This window comes from Gymnodraco acuticeps, unplaced genomic scaffold (assembly GCF_902827175.1).
Source record: "Gymnodraco acuticeps unplaced genomic scaffold, fGymAcu1.1, whole genome shotgun sequence".
Classification (NCBI taxonomy): domain Eukaryota; kingdom Metazoa; phylum Chordata; class Actinopteri; order Perciformes; family Bathydraconidae; genus Gymnodraco; species Gymnodraco acuticeps.
Genome location: NW_022990042.1, coordinates 4978883 through 4997938, shown reverse-complemented (window position 1 = coordinate 4997938; position 19056 = coordinate 4978883). Strand labels below are relative to the sequence as shown.

Here is a 19056-nt window from a genome sequence, read left to right as displayed (position 1 = left end):
GCCCGATGTTGCTACGATCACAGCCGAATTTGAACATTTCCTTTATCGTGTGTCCATCGGGTGTCAATTTCGGGACAGTGTGACAGGGGCTTAAGCCCCGCCTCAAATTTGCCATTCTTTGCTCAGTTTCGATAACTCAAACAAATTATTATTTGGGCCACCGGATAGATCAGAAGTTCGAGCTAGCGGCCCCTCGCGCTGCCCACTGCCAAGTATCTGGGTTCAACTCCCGAGTGCGCAGAATGTTTCAGGCAATGTCATCCCCTCTGTCTCCCCCGTTCACCTCTGTTTCTCTAGTAGAGGCACATCCAAAATATATCTGAAATGTTTCTTAAAATTGCACTGGTTTACAGACGTCTCTTTCCCAATGGAAGTCAGTGTAGTACCACCTTTTGGCATCTACTTACATTTGCTTTAACAGGTGGCTCACTTCCTCTGGGCATGCTTACAATATTCAAATCAAAATCAAATTAATGTTGGAATTTGTCAGTTAACTTATCTTTGCATACATATTAAGAGCATAGTACCATAACCCAGACATCCCATCAGTAGATGAAAGGTACACTATTATAATTGGATTTTCTGTAATGGAAACAATGTCATTCTTTTGTATACTTCCTGGTTTTTTTTGTAGTTTGGTTGTGTGTGTTTATAATGGAAATAAGAAAAAGATTAACCATTGTATAGACCGACCGAGTAATGATTGTGCAAACTGTAATATAAATACTATGTAACTTCAAATTAAGAATAAAAAAAACAATTGTACATACCTTATGAGACTGAGGGGACAGAAATGTTCAGAGCCAAAGTGAGAAACCAGCTCGACCTAAAAGAAAAGGAAAAATATATTGAAATATTATAATTGAAATGGCTGCTGTATTTAACCACACACAGATTAACACCTGCCGCAGTGGTTTCATTATTTACAAAACAGCAGAGCCGTGATTTAGTTTGACTGTGAATCAGTATAAAAGGCTACAATTAAACATTTAGAGACCAATGTGAGTACATCTGAGGAACATCTCAGTAAAGGGCAAGTTAGATCATTTCATGCATGCTTTATCACACAACAACAGCTGAAGGGTTAGCATAGTCTCATTATGTTTGATATGATTGTATTCAAAGAGTATTTCTTGAAGTTAGCAGCAGCTAGCATAGCATAGCAAATGAATCTGTTCAGAGTTGATCACACCACAAAATACACCCTTCCCTTAGTGTTACTTTTCAAGTCACACAACCACAGACCTCTACAAGAAAAGCAGGCTAACCTTTATGTACTTGGTGAACATCTGAAGCAAGAGAGACAGGGGGAAAAAAGAGAAAAGAATTAAAGAGATATACACGTGCATTTCAAACAGGACCAAAACGTTTATGATGGTTTCATTTCATTCACTTTAGATGCAAAATGTCCAAATCTAGAATGTAAAACCAAATGTTAAATGTGCGGTGGATTATATTTAGAATATGGCTTTAGAGCAGGGTTGTCAAACTGAAGGCCCGGGGGCCAAATCCGGCCTGCGACTTCATTTTCTGTGGCCCCACAAGAGCTTGCAAAGAATATAATATGTTTATTATACAGTTACATGCCGATTTACAGAAGCACGTTGCCCATAAACTACATGTCCCACAATGCATCTTAAATATGCCTTCTTTCTCAGAATTTTACTTTTTTTCTTCAAAATATGACTTTTTTCTTTGAATTTGACCTTTTCTCAAAATGTTACTTTTTTTTGTGACTTTTTTTTCCAGAATTTGGCTTTTGTTTTTCAATCATTTTGTGACATTCTCACTGAAGAGACTTCCAATTATTCGCCCTATCTTCTGCTTTCACATGTAGTTAATTATGAAGTTATTCCCCTATCCAATAATAATCCAATGCAGAGGCAATAATGTAATAATACATTATTTTATATGTATTAAATATTTATATATGTATTTTTATATAGTCTTAAAGTTACAACCGACCCTTTAAGTGCAACCATAATGCGAATGTGGCCTGTGATGAAATTGAGTTTGACACCCCTGCTTTAGAGGTAAAGACATACTATAATACAGTGTAATCTACAGACCATTCTACGGTTAAGAGTCAAAATGTTCATTCAATTAGATTCAGAGAGAAAGTGTACAGAAACAGTTAAATGCTTTCATGCATCAAGAGATAACAGAGATTCATCTGCTCTACTTTAGCTCATAGAATGGAGACTGGTGTACTGTATGGCAGTGTGACTGAAAAGCTCACCTTCACATATTTAGCATACAGATGCTCGTCCAAAGGGAAGCTCTGGACTGTGCGTTCATCCCGGGCGTGGAAGGTTCCCAGCTTCAGCCACTTGTTTGTTGGATATCTACAAGAGGAGATTCACCACATAGTCAGTGGATATCAGGTTAAGAGATTGGAATTAGCATTTTGGGATGGACATTATAAGAATACAGGTTTTGATCAATTAAAATATTAATTATTCATGATGTTTTTTCCATAATGAAACACACTCTGGGGCAAATTCTCAAAAGGCTTGGTAATACACAGGTAAATGTTGGGGAAATATTTTCCAAGGCCCATAACTTTGACCCAGTGTATCAGTTCAAACTGTCCTGACTGAGCACACGCACCTGTAACCTTGGCTGCTGTGCTCTCAGTGTTCTGTCTCCCTGTTCCTGCCTGTTGGCGTCAGCTGATAGAGGTGTTATCATTCTATCTTGTCATGCACAATGTTGATTATTCTCTCTGAACTAGCTAAGTATGGGTCTGGGGTAGAGTTCTTCAGAATTGACGTGGCAACTCAACCGTGAAGTCAGAACCTCTGACTGTGTGACTTGTTTTGTGAATCCTCCGGCCGAAGCTCCTAATAAACCATCAGTGTTTGACATCAGAGCTCCAGCTCTCCCCGTGTCTCCCTTTGAGTCGGTGACTCCTCCTGCATTGCTACACAGAAGTTTCCCCCACAGTAAATATGGTATGTATGATAGTTGCAGTGCATACCTGTCACTGATGGAGACAAGGAAGTCTTTGGGAGTGGAGGAGAACAGCTCAAAGTTAGCGATGTCCAGCTGCTTCACCTGGATGGGCTCACAGAGCTCGATGATGAACCTGGGCATTGGCAATAAAGAAAAAGAAAGGCTTCAACAATAAGGTGGAGGTTGCATCTTTGGATAGAAAGCAGGAGATGCATGAACACTACGTACCAGATTTTATTACTGCACGGGTTTAACATGTACATGTCCATGTTCTCCTTCAATATGGCCGAAGTGCTCTGTATGGAAGACATTTAGAAAATAATCAATATGAGCTTGTTTTGTCGACAGATTGCTCAGTAGCATCATGCATATTGTTGTAACTGTACTGTCAATTCCACACGTTTGATATGTTTGGATTTGTATTGCTTTTTAAGTTTTGTTTCTTCATTTTGGCGGTGATTTGTTTTGCCTCATTTGGGTGCAGGAAAGAGTCCTAAAAGCACGGGAATGTGTGAGGATTTCTCCACCTCCGTTACCAGGGTATATGCAGGAATCCTGAAGTCAGATGTAATACCTTTTAAGAACTTTTTTAAGACCCTTTAAAGACCCTTTCCATACATTTTAAGACCTCATCGCCACTTGGAGTTTTAACCGGTTACATTGGCGACACACTTTACCTCACATTGACTATATACAGTATTGATTGTCCTTCCTCCTTATCTTCCAATCATTTGGACGCAAACTTGCATTTCCCCATAACGATGTTGTTTAACAACCGGTGTAAACGGAGCTTTTCATATACAATATATATATATATATATATATATATATATATACATAGACAATTCATATACTTATTGAAAACAAGCTACAAAATGTAATACCTTGGAAAATGCTTTTTAATAGCCTTAATTTTCGCTAAATTGATTTATCAACTTTTAATACTTTTTAAACACCTCAGTACAGCCGCACCTGTCGAGTGCGGCTGTACTGAGGTGTTTTTCCTCCGGAGACGGAGCGAAGAGACGGAGCGGCTCCACCTGTTTGCTGCCTGCGATCTGCGATCTACGGAGGCCTGCTCCCACCTGTAGAATACGGCTGTAATGGAGAGGTTTTTACCCCGGAGTCGTCGCGGAGAGACGGAGTGGATCCACGCTTCGGGCTTGGCCTGCTTCCACCGGGCGTGTGCTGCTGTGCGGAGGAGGATTTTACCACCGCTGGGGCCTGCTTTCCACCTGTCCTGGTTCTGCTGTTGCAGAGGCCTGCTTTCACCCCGGGGATACCACGGAGGGACCGGAGCACTTCCACGCTGCTGTATTCACCTGTCCTTTGCTGCTGTGCTGATTTTGCTCCAGGAACATCGCGGATACTGTGTGCTGGTCTGGGAAAATGGCCCATATCGGGATTCTGCTGTGCCTGTTAACTGTTTTGGACTATGAGAAGATCTCTAGTCATTCTGAGAAGATTACTGGATTCAGGTCTGTTCTGCCACCCGCAGTGGGCATCCCCTGCAAAGGTTCGGATGTGTTGCTCAAACAATTACCGGTTGCCTTGTCACAGACAATCTGCTCGACAAAATATGTTTGTCTTTTTTATTTTCCTGCGATGATGGTTCTTCAGGACTGCTTCTTAAGCTCAAATCACACTCTCGCAGACTTTTCCGGTGTTTTTAATTAGATGACAATGTATGTGTGTCGTTTAAGAGGAAAAGATGCCTGTTTTGTTTTTTGTTATTACTGTCAGGAAATGTACAACCTAACCCTGGTCCGCCCAGTAGTAGTAGTCAGATCGCTACTCCTGCTGATTTTAAAGCTAGGTCTGGGTTGGGTTTCATCCACTTGAATGTGCGCAGTCTGTTAGGTAAACTAGATTTTGTCCGTATCTGGGCGAGCTCGACTGACGCTGACGTCATTGTCTTATCAGAAACATGGCTAAACAAATCTATTTTGGCCTCTGACATTGCCTTAAATGGTTTTAATGTGTATCGTACCGACCGGCCTAATAAAGGTGGTGGCGTTGCCATTTATGTTAAGAATAAGTTCAGTGTAACCACATTAGTTTCCAAATCGATCAGTAAGCAATTTGAATTTTTAGCCATAAATATAGAAGTGGCAAAGGGTCAACAGGTCATGGTAGTGAGTTGTTACAGACCCCCCTCAGCTGTCAAAGACACCTTGTCTTCACTAGCAAATCTTTTATCACAACTAGACTACAAGGAAATAGTGCTACTTGGAGATTTTAACTGGGACTGGTTAACTGCGGTGTCAGAGGATTTTAAAAACCTTTGTATCTCTTTGAATGTTACTCAGATTGTGGACAGTCCTACTCGCCCTAATATTAAGTCCCCTAATAAATCCTCCCTAATTGATCTCATTTTAACTAATGTTCCCCATAAATATTCATCTGTGGGAGTATTTGCAAATGATCTGAGCGATCACTGTGTTGTAGCCACAATTAGGGACACTAAGGTCCAAAAGGTTAAACCTCGCATTATCATTAAGAGAGACAAAAAACATTTTGTTGAGCAGGGTTTTGTGCATGATCTGTTTGATTTTGATTGGGGAAAAATCGATCTGTGTGCTGATGTAGAAACTGCATGGTCTTATTTTTATCTTGGTTTTATGGAGATCATTGATAGACATGCACCCCTGCGTACATTTAGAGTAAAGGGACGAGACAATCCTTGGTTTTCTGATGAGCTGTCCAGTCTCCTTCATGAGAGAAACAAGGCCTGGGCAAAGGCTAGGCAATCAGGCTCAGAGGTAGAGTGGCTGCGTTTTAGGCAGCTAAGGAATAGCTTCACTTCAAATGTCAAAAGTGCAAAGTCGAAGTACTATTTGTCAGTTACCACAGAAAACCTAAATAATCCTAGGAAATGTTGGAAAGCCATAAAATCGATATCCACCGGTGATATCCGTAATGAGCTACCTCCGTGCCTTACCACAGCATCTGGCACTATATCGGACAGGGCCACCATGTTAAATTGCTTTAATGAGCATTTTGTGTCCTGCGGTTCTATGTTTGATTCTGTGACTAACTCTGCTTCTGTGAACACCCCAATCCGTGACTCTGAACAATGTGGTCTGGAAAACCCTTTCAGTTTTACTCCTTTTACTGTCAATGTTGTTCATGAAGCCTTATCTAAGCTAGATCCTAAGAAACCGGCTGGCCCGGACAACGTAGAACCTTTCTTTTTAAAGATAGCTGCAGATTTTATTGCTCTTCCTCTTACTTCTCTTTTTAACCTCTCCCTCAGCACAAATGCAATTCCAAAAGTATGGAAGTCAGCTTATGTCTTGCCTTTACTAAAAGGAGGGGAGGCAACTATTTTAAATAACTATAGGCCAATCTCTAAATTGTCAGTTCTGGCGAAGGTGCTCGAACGCCTAGTGAGTGAGCAGGTAAAGGAGTTTTTATGTAAAAATGATATCCTGTCTAAATATCAGTCAGGCTTCAGAAAGCAACATAGCCCCATCACTGCCACAATGAAAGTGGTGAATGACATTACGAGTATCTTAGATAATAAGCAGAGTTGTGCAGCTCTATTTATTGACCTTTCCAAAGCGTTTGATACCGTTGATCATCGCATCTTAAAGCAGAGGCTACTCAGTATTGGCATATCCAGCCATGCAGTGGGTTGGTTTGTGAACTACCTCTCTGAAAGGTCCCAATGTGTTCACTTTGATGGGCTGTCTTCTGAGTGGTTAAATATTGCTAATGGTGTTCCTCAAGGTTCTGTTTTAGGTCCACTTTTATTCTCCATATACATCAACAGTTTAGGTGAAAATGTGGATGAAGCTACTTTACATTTTTATGCGGACGATACCGTGATGTACTGTGCAGGTCCCTCCATTAAGGAGGCTGGTGTTAAATTACAGGTTGTTTTTAACATTATTCAGACTCAGCCTGCTGAACTTAAGCTTCTTTTAAATCTTGATAAAACCAAGGTAATGCTATTTTCAAAAGCTAAAAAGACACCAGAGCCTGTTTTGGATATTGTTACTATGCAAGGACAAGTACTTGAAGTGGTTACCAGTTATAAATACCTAGGTATCTGGCTTGATGTTTGTCTTACTTTTAAACTTCATGTCAATAACCTGCTTAAAAAGCTGAGGGTTAGACTAGGTTTCTTTTTCAGAAACAAGTCCTGTTTCTCTTTTGAAGCCAGGAAAAGGCTCTGTGACCTTTTTACCTGTGCTGGACTATGGTGATTTGATCTATATGAATGCACCTGCCCATTGCCTGGAAAAGTTAGATGCCGCCTATCACAGTGCCCTGAGATTTGTTACTAACTGTAAAGCACTTACTCATCACTGTACCGTATGCCAAGGCAGGTCTGCCTTCACTAACTGTACGGAGGCTCAGTCATTGGTACATGTTCATCTATAAAGCCATGTTGGGTAAACTACCTTTTTATATCTGCTCTCTGATCTCTCGACGAATTGAAAGTACATATTGCCTGAGATCTCATGATGTTGTTTTATTAAATGTGCCAAGTGCTAGGACTGTCTTAGGGAAGAAAGCTTTTAGTTGTGCAGCTCCACTAAATTGGAACAGTCTGCAAACATGTTTAAAACTGAGCACTTTGGTTCCCCTGCATCATTTTAAAACTCAGCTGGGTGACATGCTGTTTGATACTCATGGTACCTGTCTCTGTAAATAGAGTTTGTAAACTGTACCCTGTACATTATGTTGTATGTCATCCTTATTGTTGTTCTGTTGTTTTTATGTTACATGTGTAACTAATGTCCTGCAGGTCACCCTTGAAAAAGAGATCTTTTGATCTCAAGGGGCTTTCACCTGGTTAAATAAAGGCTACAAACAAACAAGACCCCGCGGACACCCTGGTAACCCTCCCCCTTTCGAAGTCAATGTTTTATAGACAGATGCCTTACATAATATCTGTAGTTAAATAAAGAAACCCCACAATGTCCGAAGCTTCTATACATGGTAAAAACAGTGCTAACAAGTGACTAAATGAGACTACTGTACCTAACATTAGCCTGGGTGAAGTCACATTACATTACATGTCACTTGTTAGACGCTTTTATCCAAAGCGACTTACATACTCAATACTGTGTGCAATCCCCACAGGAGCAATTTGGGGTGAAGTGTCTCAGGGACACAACGACATGCTGACTGCAGTGGGCTTTGAACCTGTAAATATCATAAATCATCAAGTGGTGTCAATATGTGCAGATTATCCAAATGTCCAAAACGTGTAAGTATCATACTTGCTTTTGACAGATACCTTTTTTTCTGCAATATACCGAAATCCTATTGAAAAATCGGATTTATTTTTTGTCGTGGGAGCCCTTGTGATCCTCACTTCCGGGTCGGCCTACACAAATCTTTCATCTCTGCACTACTCTGTAATCCTGTAAAGTCCTAGTGATTGTTTGGTAACCTTTCATATATTTGCCAGCAATGGCTTGTAAACCTAATGGAGAGCAGTAATTGTAATTACATCAATCTATATATTTACATAGTTGTGTAAAATTATTGAATTGTAATTTCTTGCATTTACTTCCCATATTTTATCATTTTTCAAACGACATCCTATATAAATCCCCATAACTTGAAAAGTATGTTTCCGTGTTCTTTAATCAGGACACAGAACCTGATTCCCTGCTGACCCCATTTCCTTTATACACACAGTACCTTTGCTTCTGGGTTAGAGCCAAGGATCTTAGCTCCACACTCCACTGAGGCGTAGTTATTGAAGTTCTTCTGGACTTTCTTCACCACAGGAGGAGCCCCGTTGTTAGAAGTATGAGTAGACCGAGCTATTTAGAGGAAAACATAACAAAAGTTGTTTTTTTAAATCCAGTACCCACACACAGGAATCCTGGATCCTCACACTTTGTAATCTTACTCTTTCCATTCTCCATCTCCATCATCTTGCGCGACCACTCATCAAAGGTGGGGATGTCCTCTGGGTCTTTGCTGCTCGTGCTGCTATCTGTGCCTGTGATGGCAGGGGGGCTGGGATCCTGTCGAAGATAATGAGAACAATTAGCGCTGGGTCACCTCTCTAGGTAGACAAAAGGAAAGCAGTTCACGTGTTATCTGAGAGCCTCACCTGCTCTTCCAGCTCGTGCAACGTGTTGGTCTCCAGATGCTCTGTGCCGTGAGCAGCAGGAGGACTCAGAGCTTGGTCAGTGTGGGTTTTAGTACCTGCAGTGTGAACATTGGAAGTGTTCTCCAGAACGATTGGAGGACTGCTGTGGGAACAAAAGAAACATTTTGGTGTTTGTTCAGGGGTCACAAATTCTAAATTTTTCTTTTGAAGGTTTAATATTTAACATTTCCACCATAAAATGTATTAAATGACAAGAACTTGGCAATATATTTTGTTGAATTGGGTACTACTAATATTCCATTGGCTTCCAAAAATATCAATTTCAAAACCTAGAGACATTCAATCAAGGATAAAGTCAATGTTATTTGGCTGCCCATAGTCACCAACGTATCCCCTTAGAGCAGCGGTTCCCAATCTTTTTCAACTCAGGGCCCACTTAAGAATCACATTTTTTGTTCGCGGCCCACATTCAACCATAAAGAATACAGAGGCTAAATAAAGTTATGATTGGTCAATTCAGAACATGTGACACGTTGTAAATCCAGTAGAACAGACCGCTGTCAAGGACTGTAATGACCGTTGCTAAGGAGGATCAAGAAAGAGGTTCCAATTAAAAAAAATCTTAATAATGAAAATGTTTCCAAACAAATTATAATGTTTTGCAAATTATTTGGAGGCAAATATTGAATTTACATCCTTTAATATTGTATTTGGGCTTTTAGATGAAGACCGCACACAGTTAATAAATACAACTATTCTTCTGGCTAAAATACATATTTTAAAAGTCAATCAAGGAGTAATCTTAACTTAAGGTGTTTGAAGAGTAGATTGTAGTGTGCACCGATACTTGAAAGGTACCGCGATACCCTGCCGTTAAAAACGTTACGATTCCTCCGTTTCATTAGTAGTAGTAGTAGGTACTTTAAGAATGACGGGGAAAAGTACTCCGGTGAGAAAGCGCCGTATTAATGAGAGCCGTGTGTGTTCAGCGCTAGCTGCCAGAGCATGTGAGAAAACGAGAAGCATGGCTGCAAGTGGGAGTGCAACTGCCGCTGCGCCTCGGCTTGTTGACACAAAAGACGCCAGAAGAAGAAATTTGGAAGTATTTTAGCTATATCTCTGACAGTGAGGGCAAGCCTACGGACTGTAAGAAATGTATTAATTTTATTTAATACGAATTCTTGTCATTTATTTTATTTAATGTTCTCATTGTTTAAAAGTTTGTGTTATGATTCTGGTGTGAAATAAAGCACAATAATCACATTTAAAACTGTTTCCCTTTTTTAAAGAAAAGTATCGAAAAAGAATCGGAATCGCAATTCTTGACTTGGTATCGAAACCAAAATGTTGGTATCGTGACAACACTAGTAGATTGTAAATACAATTTATTTTGGAAAAAATGATTGCCACAAAAAATCAAAGGGTGGCTGAACACGCCATGAAATGGGAAATGTGCTTGCCATGTTGTGTTTTTGGTGGTATTTGGTTATCAACCTATTTTTGTTTGTGAAATGTTGAAGTGATCCTACTGACTGTATCTTTGTTTCTTCTGTTTTAGTCTGAGATGGGAATGCCATCTCCTATATGTTATTGTTATGTCCATGTTTGTGTCTTTAGCTAGCCTGTACACAATTAAAGATTATTTGGCGGCCCACTTGCAATGCCTTCGCGGACCACTAGGGGGCCGCCGCCCACAGGTTGGGAACCGCTGCCTTAGAGCATGTGTAAGAGTTGTGGTTGTCTGCCCAAAGTTTACTTTTATGCAGATTAAGCTACGTTTTTACCATAGACTTTTTAGATCTTGGTTGTTTTTAAATATATATTTGAACTGGATAAAGGATTTGAGTTGTCATGGATATAAAGCTCTCAGAGACAAACAAAGAAAATGTTAGCGACAGCTAAACAATGAGGATTTTCAACGTGAAGCTGCCTGTTTGCACCGGTTTAAATCTTAGGAGCTTTTAGTTTTTGGAGAGGAGGACACCTCAGTGGATAATTTTTGATCCAGGTTAACACCCCCTGAAAGTTGTCAGAGAAAAAAAAGTAAGTCCTCCAAACTTCATTAGAGGAGATTTGAATGTGAAAATGTTTGATTCCTTGTTTGTACAGGTTTGTACTGCTGTTAAACTGCTCCTTGTTTTTTACAGAGGCAGACATGTTTGGTAAAACTCTAGGGAAGTACAGTGGGAGAAGCCGACTGCAATAATAAACCCCCTTGATCCAACACTACTTCACAACACCACCAAACACTGCCTTTTGTTTTGATTGAAAGTTCCCTTGTGGCAAGAAAATGACAGTTGCACTATACTTACATTTTGTTTTGGCCTTACTCACGACCTGCATTCAAAGCCAACTTTCCAAAAATGCAAGATGTCTTACTAAGTAGGGCACATGATTTCCTGTACCCACCTTTCATTGTCATATGGATTGTCCCCTTCTCCCTTTTTTTTCTCCTCTACTTCTTCACAGTCAGCTGGAGGCGGCTCCGAATCAACGACGTCAGGTGCAGCTGTGGCAGCTACTTCAGCTGCATCATCTGAAACACTGAAAGAAACAACCATCCATGTTACACTCGTGCAGCCTTTTTACTCACGGTAAAACAAAGAAAAACAACTAATGATCTTTTAAAACAACTTGCTCTTATAAAAAGGTACCGTAACTCGAAGTGATTTTCCGAACAACAGAATGAGATACAGCAAAGTAAGTAGATCGCAGTGGAAACAAAACATGAAATAAGCCTCCGTGTAATAATATCTTGCCTGTCTGGGGCGCTTTCTTGAAGGTTAAGGATGTTGGAGTTATCTTCGGGCTCAACAGTAATATCAGAGCCAGGGTCCGAGGGAGCCAGCGGGGGGGCTGAGTCCTGGTCTTGAGTGGCGGAGGTTTCAGGGGGTGGATTTTCTGAGATTTGCTCAGGTTCTGTCTCAGGTAGTGAAATGTCTTTTTCGTGCTTCCATTCTCCGTCTGCAGTGAGCTCCTCCTCTCCAAAGGCCTGATGGATAAACAGAGGTGTTTGAGCTGTGGAGAAAGATGTTGAAAGTGATCTGCCTATTAGTAGGCAGAGAATCTCCCTCCGGAGGGAACACAGGGATTCTAGCCTTTGCAGACCATTTACATGCACACAAACCTATAGAACACACGACTACAGGGAAGGGAAAACCCCATCAAGAATTAAAGGGCTTCTTTAAGAAAAAGAAATGTCATACAGATCCTCACACACATAATACAAACCATAACCATTTTCATATTTTCTTTTGTTTTAGGAAAATAAGAATGAAAAGTTATGTTAAAATGGTAATTGCCTCAAATATGTGAATCATATCACAATTGTAATATTAGTCCAAATAATTGTCTCTCAGAATGGCTCTGCCCTACCCATTAGCCAAAGCTGGATTTAGCATGATAGCACTTCAAGCTTCAACTGTCATTAATCATCAATCAATCATTAATACGGAGCACATAGTATAATGCATATCGAGGTTGATCTCCAGAGGAAACCAAATGGAAATCTTACCTATGAAATGATCTCTGACATAAGCAAACATCACGGTACAGAATTGATTTGCACTTTTCTATTTACATAAACACTGCAACTGTACAGTACCTCTAAATATTGTTTTCCGTCCACCTCTTGCGCCGTCTCATCCTCTGTTTGCCGATCATCCTCCATCCACTTCTCATTGTCAGACAGGGCAGGGAATATTAAGCTTTCCTCAGCCTACAGAAAAACACACAAACAAATGAACGCATACACAAATATTATTTACACCAGAGTTACAGAAACTAAAAACATTTGATTTTCTAGTCCATATATTCAGATACTTGATCTGATCTGAGTGTATCATGACAGGGGGATTCCTGTGTGGTTAGATGAGCTTAAAAACATATGATGGTCTTGATGATCACTTGAGTTAGCTCAGGTTTATGTTTATGTTTATTAAGGATCCCCATTAGCTTTTGCTCTGGACAAAAGCTACTCTTCCTGGGGTCCGACACTTAAAACAATACAACACTAATACAGCAACATTTAGGACATCAGGTTAGACGGCAACCTGTTATACTTTTTTCTCCCTGTATTTACTTGGATCATTGTATAACTTGCACATTTCTTATTGTACTTTTGACTTCCTATTCCCTTCCTTTATGTCTTGAACAGGGTTTTAAACATCCTTACTGATTGACACTTGATATTAACAGTCAGTTTCCTTGTTTCTGGTCTTAAATATGTGTCCCTGTTGATGTGGAGCTGCTGTGACGCAAGGGAAATGTTGACCTGACAATAAAGTGCCATTGTATTGTATAGGGCTGCTCAATTCAATCGTATTTTAATCGCAATTACGATTTTGGTTTGCAATGATTACGAAAATAACGTAATCGAAATAAAACGACTTTTTTTTTATTATTATTTTTTTTATTATTGGTTTTTCAGTTGAGTTATTCTTAGAGTTCAGGGTGATCAACTGTTAAAAACATACTGTTCAATTTCTTTTCAATAAATGGATGTTTTCAAAGTAAATGGATAATGGTTTTTAATAATCGTGATATCAATTATTGACCCAAATAATCGAGATTATGATTGTTGCCATAATCGAGCAGCCCTAGTCTAGTGTATGATGCACTGTTAGTAGGGCCTGGGACTTAGATCTGGCATAACTTAAGATGGGCCTTCCATTGCCAACAACTTCAATGTAGCTTGAGTGAATATGACGATAACACCTTTGAATCTTTAGTGTGGGTTGCACTAGGGATGCATATCGTTGACTTTTTTACGATACCGATACCACTGAACGATACCGATACTCAACCGATACATATCGTGATACTTTGAAAATGTATCATCCCACAATTACTCCCATGAAGCGCTTTACGATATAGTTAACATGTCAAATGAATATTAAATTAAATTGTGGGGCTTCTTGGACCTTTTAGTTCTGAACAAACAATGAAAAATACATAACAAATATGAAGAAAACCGATTATGGAATATCTTTGATAACACCCGCCATCAGGTGTGCCGCGTGAATAGCACATCTTGTCAATGCAAACAGACCGTTATAATTCATGTTAAACCTGAGATTCGACTAGAGAACAAATAAATAATAGAATAAAGGTCATGAGATCTCTGCATTGCACAAACAAACAAATCTCATCTTTAAAATCAACATGTACCTTCACTGGTGAGAGAAAACAAATCCCATCACAGTTCATTTGTGGGACTTTTACCTTTCTAGTATTGAACAAACAATGAAAAATACATAAAATATGAAGAAAAACGATTATGCAATCTAATTTATAACACCCGCCATCACGGGCCACGGACTCACTTTTAAAATAACATTTAAAAATTTTTTTTTTTTTTTTTTGAAAGTATCGAAACCGGATCTGATTTCGGTACGGTATACCGTAGCCACCAGTAACCGGTATTTCGGTAATACCGGATACCGGTATGCATCCCTAGGTTGCACTATGGTCGTGTTGCAGCAGTTGCTACCTTGTGATGATGAATCTCCTCCCCTGATTCTTCCTCCGAACTGAGGTCCTGTGAGGACACGGGCCTCTGAGCCTCCTGCTGCGTCTCCGTGCAACCGACATAGCAACTAGGGTACCTAAGAGACGAAGAGAGGACATCAGTGTCATAATGAATGTAGGTCACTTGCTAAAGCACTAGCGAAAACACCATGTATCTGGAGAAGAAGTTGAGGACTATGAAGGGGTATACACTCTTGAATCGAGCAGCCTGAACACTGGATTTGACTGCAGTGAGTCATACACAGTGGACGCTGCAGTGTCACAGTATGACTCACTGAGAGTCCCAGGGGCCTCTAGCCTAACGGACACAACTTATCTTATCTGCGTGCAGTCAGAGAACGTTGTCAAAGTGAAGACACACCTCAAACATGTGGCGTGTTACTCAAACTGACTGTATGAACAAGATCAATAAACTTCAAATGTTTCTTAAATGTTATTTATATTCTATTACGTTTGATTGTTGTCCGTTGACTATTATCTAAAACATCATCATATGTCCCGACCTGATGTTTGTCATTTTATTAACCCTTCCTTTTTTGTAATCATTTGTAATCTTACTTATTTCTTGATAGTTATTTCATGTATTGTAGTTTTAACTGTATTTTTACTGCGAAGAAAAAGAACATCGTTATTTGCTTCTATAGATTTTGTTTTTCTCAAATGATAAGTGTATTAAATCTTTCTTTAAATAAAAACAATACAGTTCTGATTGGTGACACACTAAGTCAGGAGCTTTTCTATTTGAAGTGTAATATTATATTTGAACTGTACTATGTACTATTTGATTGACCTGTACTGTCTTTTGATCTTGTTAAAGTACAGTACATGGTCTTGGTACATCTTGATCCTTGTTTAAATAAATGCATACATTACAATGAAGACCCAATGGAGAGGTCTGCAGTGACCGCTGACTCCTGGCAGGAAAAGGACAATAGTTCGCCCAAACAAGGATCGTAATAATAGCAATGGAACGTTCCTGTGGGGGTTAGGGTCTCAAAGGCCACACTCCAACAGCGACTGCATACTTGTCAACAATCCGAGGAATTATCTGGATTTGATTCTGGATGCCAGGTGGGGGATTTGACTCGGCCTGTGGGCAGGGCTGGGTGGCCTACCTGCTTTTGTTGATCTGACGTTAAGGTCTAGACTAGTGAGAGACGCATTGGTGCACAACAGAGCACTTGTTTTCTAATTGAAAGGCCCCAACGGAGCGGGAGCGGTGTTAAACCACGACCTGCTCAATCATTCACTAACTGCTAACAAAGAGTTAAAGCAGGACACTTGACAAAGGAAGTGGGAGGAAATGCCAGAGGTTTTTAGAAGGCAGTGTTTTTTAAATGTGTGCGGTGCGGTGCTCCCAAAAATAGAATCAAATGATGTGGGAAACACTGGAAGGATATGGATATTCCCTCTGTGCGCCAGCCTCCTCTGACATACAGCAATGAGAGGTGTTTTCATATTGAAGAGAAATTGGTGAAAAGTAATACAAAAACAGGCAAGAATAGAATGTGTTTAGAGCTGCAACAATCATCAGAAAAAGAATGGCCAACTATTTTGATAATTGATTAATTGCGGAAAGTCATGTGCTTGTCTGGTTATCACCCGTCCCCTTGTGTTATGTAGCTTTGTATGCATGTAAACGGTCTGCAGAGTCACAACCCCTCAAAGTGCACCCTGTAGCGAGTACAACTCTAACACAGAAAGGACCCGTCTGTGCTGCCCCAGAACGCCTCGCTGGACATTTTCTTTTTCTATTGTTTCCTTCCTGGAATCAAGGGACGTAACGACGATCCAAATGGACCGAGCCACCCACACACCCACACACCCACACACCCACACACCCACACACCCACACACCCACACACCCAGATTCATTTAGTATTGATCTAATAGTTGGCAGATCAAGAGACAATGAAAAAAATGATAGTTACAGCCTTAGTAGTGTTGAAGGGATCGCAGACCCTTTGCGATACTTAAAGACAATGCTTTAGAGAGCAGATTGGACCAATGGACTGCTCACTATGCAACATATACAATACATAAATATCACAAGGGCAAAGATGAGGTCTATGTGTCCACTGCCATCAAGATTGTCCCGAGACACACCTCTGACTGACAGTTGACCTGTGACTCTCAAATGCCGTCACATGAATGCCACGTGGCGTGATGCATCATTGATTACTCCAATTATAATAATCTGATAAGATTGATTCAATGATATGACGTCACACACATGGTGAACATCATGATGGTGACTTCCTTCAGACATTCAGCTGGTAGTACAAACACTTTGTATTGTGACAGTCATAGTGATTCATGTCTTCCGATGTTGGCTACATTCAGAGAGTTCCACAACAAATATGAGCAAATATTTTAGCAGAAGGCTGCACAATTTGGGAACAATATAAATTATTTTAACTTATATTGCAAGTGCAATCTGATTTTCAAATATTGGAAGGATTTAAAAATGACTAATAATATGTGTTTTATATTATGGAAACACATTTGTAAGGGGTACAAAGCAAACGGCCTTGTCTGACATTAGAGTTATTCTAGTTTAGTTCTGCATAATAAGAGCCTGTTCAACCTGAAGTGAATACTACAGCTGTTCATCGTGTCAGTAGTTATGTACACCTGTGCTATGCCTGCTAGGACATGTCTGAGAACTTTAAAAATGCAACAAAATCTATGAACTGACGCAATTCCAGAGATTCTAAATGTGTACATGTGACTGCATGTCATAACACACTTTTATAACTCGCACTTCACTCTGAAATGAAAGCTAAAGCAGCGCTTGTGAAAGTAGATCAGGTCAACATTAACATAGAAGTTAATACCATATTACACCCCTCCCTTCTCTCTCCATCTAAAGTGTTACTATCCTCTTACATCATGGCTACAGCCAACAATCCTCCTCCATAAGCTCCCTCTCAGCTGGCTTTACTGTGTTCTGTCAGGTGTACATAGACCTAACAGCCTCCAGCTTCCAGCAGAACGGACGTGCCAGGCCAGTAATCCTGTCAAGAGCAAATATGAGGCTAACGTTAGCACTGTGACAGGATGGGTCGTGGGAAGCATCCGCAATTGACTCCGCAGTGTGTGTCTAACACATTGCGTACTGTTGTTTAGGTCAAAAGTCTTCACCAAATACTTGTGCTTAAAAGGAGATACAGACTTTAGCAGCTGATACAACGTATGTTACTAACTATGTTTAATCAGCCACAATTACTTAAAGTGGATGGTTACTACGTCAAATAGCCTAGCCTAGCTAACAGGCTAGCTAATTATTCAGTAACTCAAGCTAACTCGTACACTGACAACAAGTGAACAGTTAGCACCTGGTTAGGTGCCACATCACAACACCATGTTAATGCTAACATAATGCGCTGTAGCAAATGTAACCCTCACGTGTGTCTGGCAGTATGTTACTTTGTATGGTTAACCTTGTGGTTATAATATTTTGAGAAAATAGGGGATATTAAGTCAACTTACCAACAGACCACAGCTACACATAGCCACACTGACACAACTCGCCATAACATTGGTGTCATCTTCATCCCTCTCCTGCCGGGACAGACATCCTCACCGTACTAACAAAACGCGGTTTATCCTTTTCGCCCTTATGAGGACTTTTACAAGCCAAATTCACCCGTTGTTTCCTGTTAACTTAGCTGATGGGGGTTGTTTTCACGGGTGAAGTGTGAATGTGATGCTAGCCGCTGTCACCCACGCACACAACCTGCTGTGTAACCGTCCAATGAAAAAGTAGAGGGGCAGTTGCGCAGTTCAAACTGAGCGTGTTTGGGAGCGCTCGTTTCGACGGAACCAGTTGCCCCGAGTGGGTGGTGCTTATCGTAATGAGGTAATAAAGGACGGTTATAGGAAGTGTTCCTGCATTTAAAATGATAGCTCATGATGACAAAAAAGACCTATAATATTATAAATACCATTGATACATGAGACACCATAATATGGTATTTCGTGGGAGCAGTCCTAGCTGAACGGTGGGGAAATCGGTGGCATCAAGTTAGAGAATGTTAATTAGTACTATTTAAATGTGTAAATATTGTTCAAAACGACCCATAATGTACAAATCAAAGGATTTATTGCAATATATATGTATATCTTTTTAAAAGTTGTCAACCTATCAACCTGCAATAAAAAGTATCGTCATGTTCTTATTGTACAGTACATGATGTACAGCAGGCTCCAAACTCCAAACCCGATTAGAGACAATAATGCACGTGCATCTTGAGGTCAATAGAGGGAGCTATCTACACATGAAAAAAACTGATGTGAAACCCCCTTCGTGAGGGCAAGGGACAAAACACAATTGGACATTTAGAACATACACCTTATCATCATCTAACATGCCATCCGTTGTTAAATCCATCCCTGGAGTTCCTGTTTTATTTCTGATCTAGCTCGATGCAAATTAAAACTCTATGTATGTGCAAAAAAAGACATATCCCATGACAGATTTGATTCAA

The 19056-nt window shown here is 40.1% G+C and overlaps 1 protein-coding gene across 4 annotated transcripts in view; it reads right to left on the bottom strand.

The window, feature by feature from the left end:
* LOC117545549 (SUN domain-containing ossification factor-like) overlaps nucleotides 1–18313 on the bottom strand; it is a 32052-nt gene extending 13739 nt beyond the window's left edge. The window contains exons 1-14 of one of the 4 annotated variants that reach the window (XM_034215377.1): nucleotides 18059–18313; nucleotides 17456–17583; nucleotides 14529–14643; nucleotides 12642–12755; nucleotides 11797–12029; nucleotides 11447–11581; nucleotides 9038–9179; nucleotides 8831–8948; nucleotides 8617–8741; nucleotides 3184–3251; nucleotides 2981–3088; nucleotides 2240–2345; nucleotides 1269–1289; nucleotides 771–826 (exon numbers count right to left, since the gene is read on the bottom strand). In XM_034215377.1, coding sequence (XP_034071268.1) covers nucleotides 771–826; nucleotides 1269–1289; nucleotides 2240–2345; nucleotides 2981–3088; nucleotides 3184–3251; nucleotides 8617–8741; nucleotides 8831–8948; nucleotides 9038–9179; nucleotides 11447–11581; nucleotides 11797–12029; nucleotides 12642–12755; nucleotides 14529–14643; nucleotides 17456–17460 — 1346 coding nt within the window. In that variant the 5' untranslated portion in view covers nucleotides 17461–17583; nucleotides 18059–18313. The remainder of the gene's footprint in view (nucleotides 1–770; nucleotides 827–1268; nucleotides 1290–2239; nucleotides 2346–2980; nucleotides 3089–3183; nucleotides 3252–8616; nucleotides 8742–8830; nucleotides 8949–9037; nucleotides 9180–11446; nucleotides 11582–11796; nucleotides 12030–12641; nucleotides 12756–14528; nucleotides 14644–17455; nucleotides 17584–18058) is intronic. The other 3 variants (XM_034215374.1, XM_034215375.1, XM_034215376.1) reach the window with 3 other exon arrangements.
* Nucleotides 18314–19056: the final 743 nt, after the last annotated feature.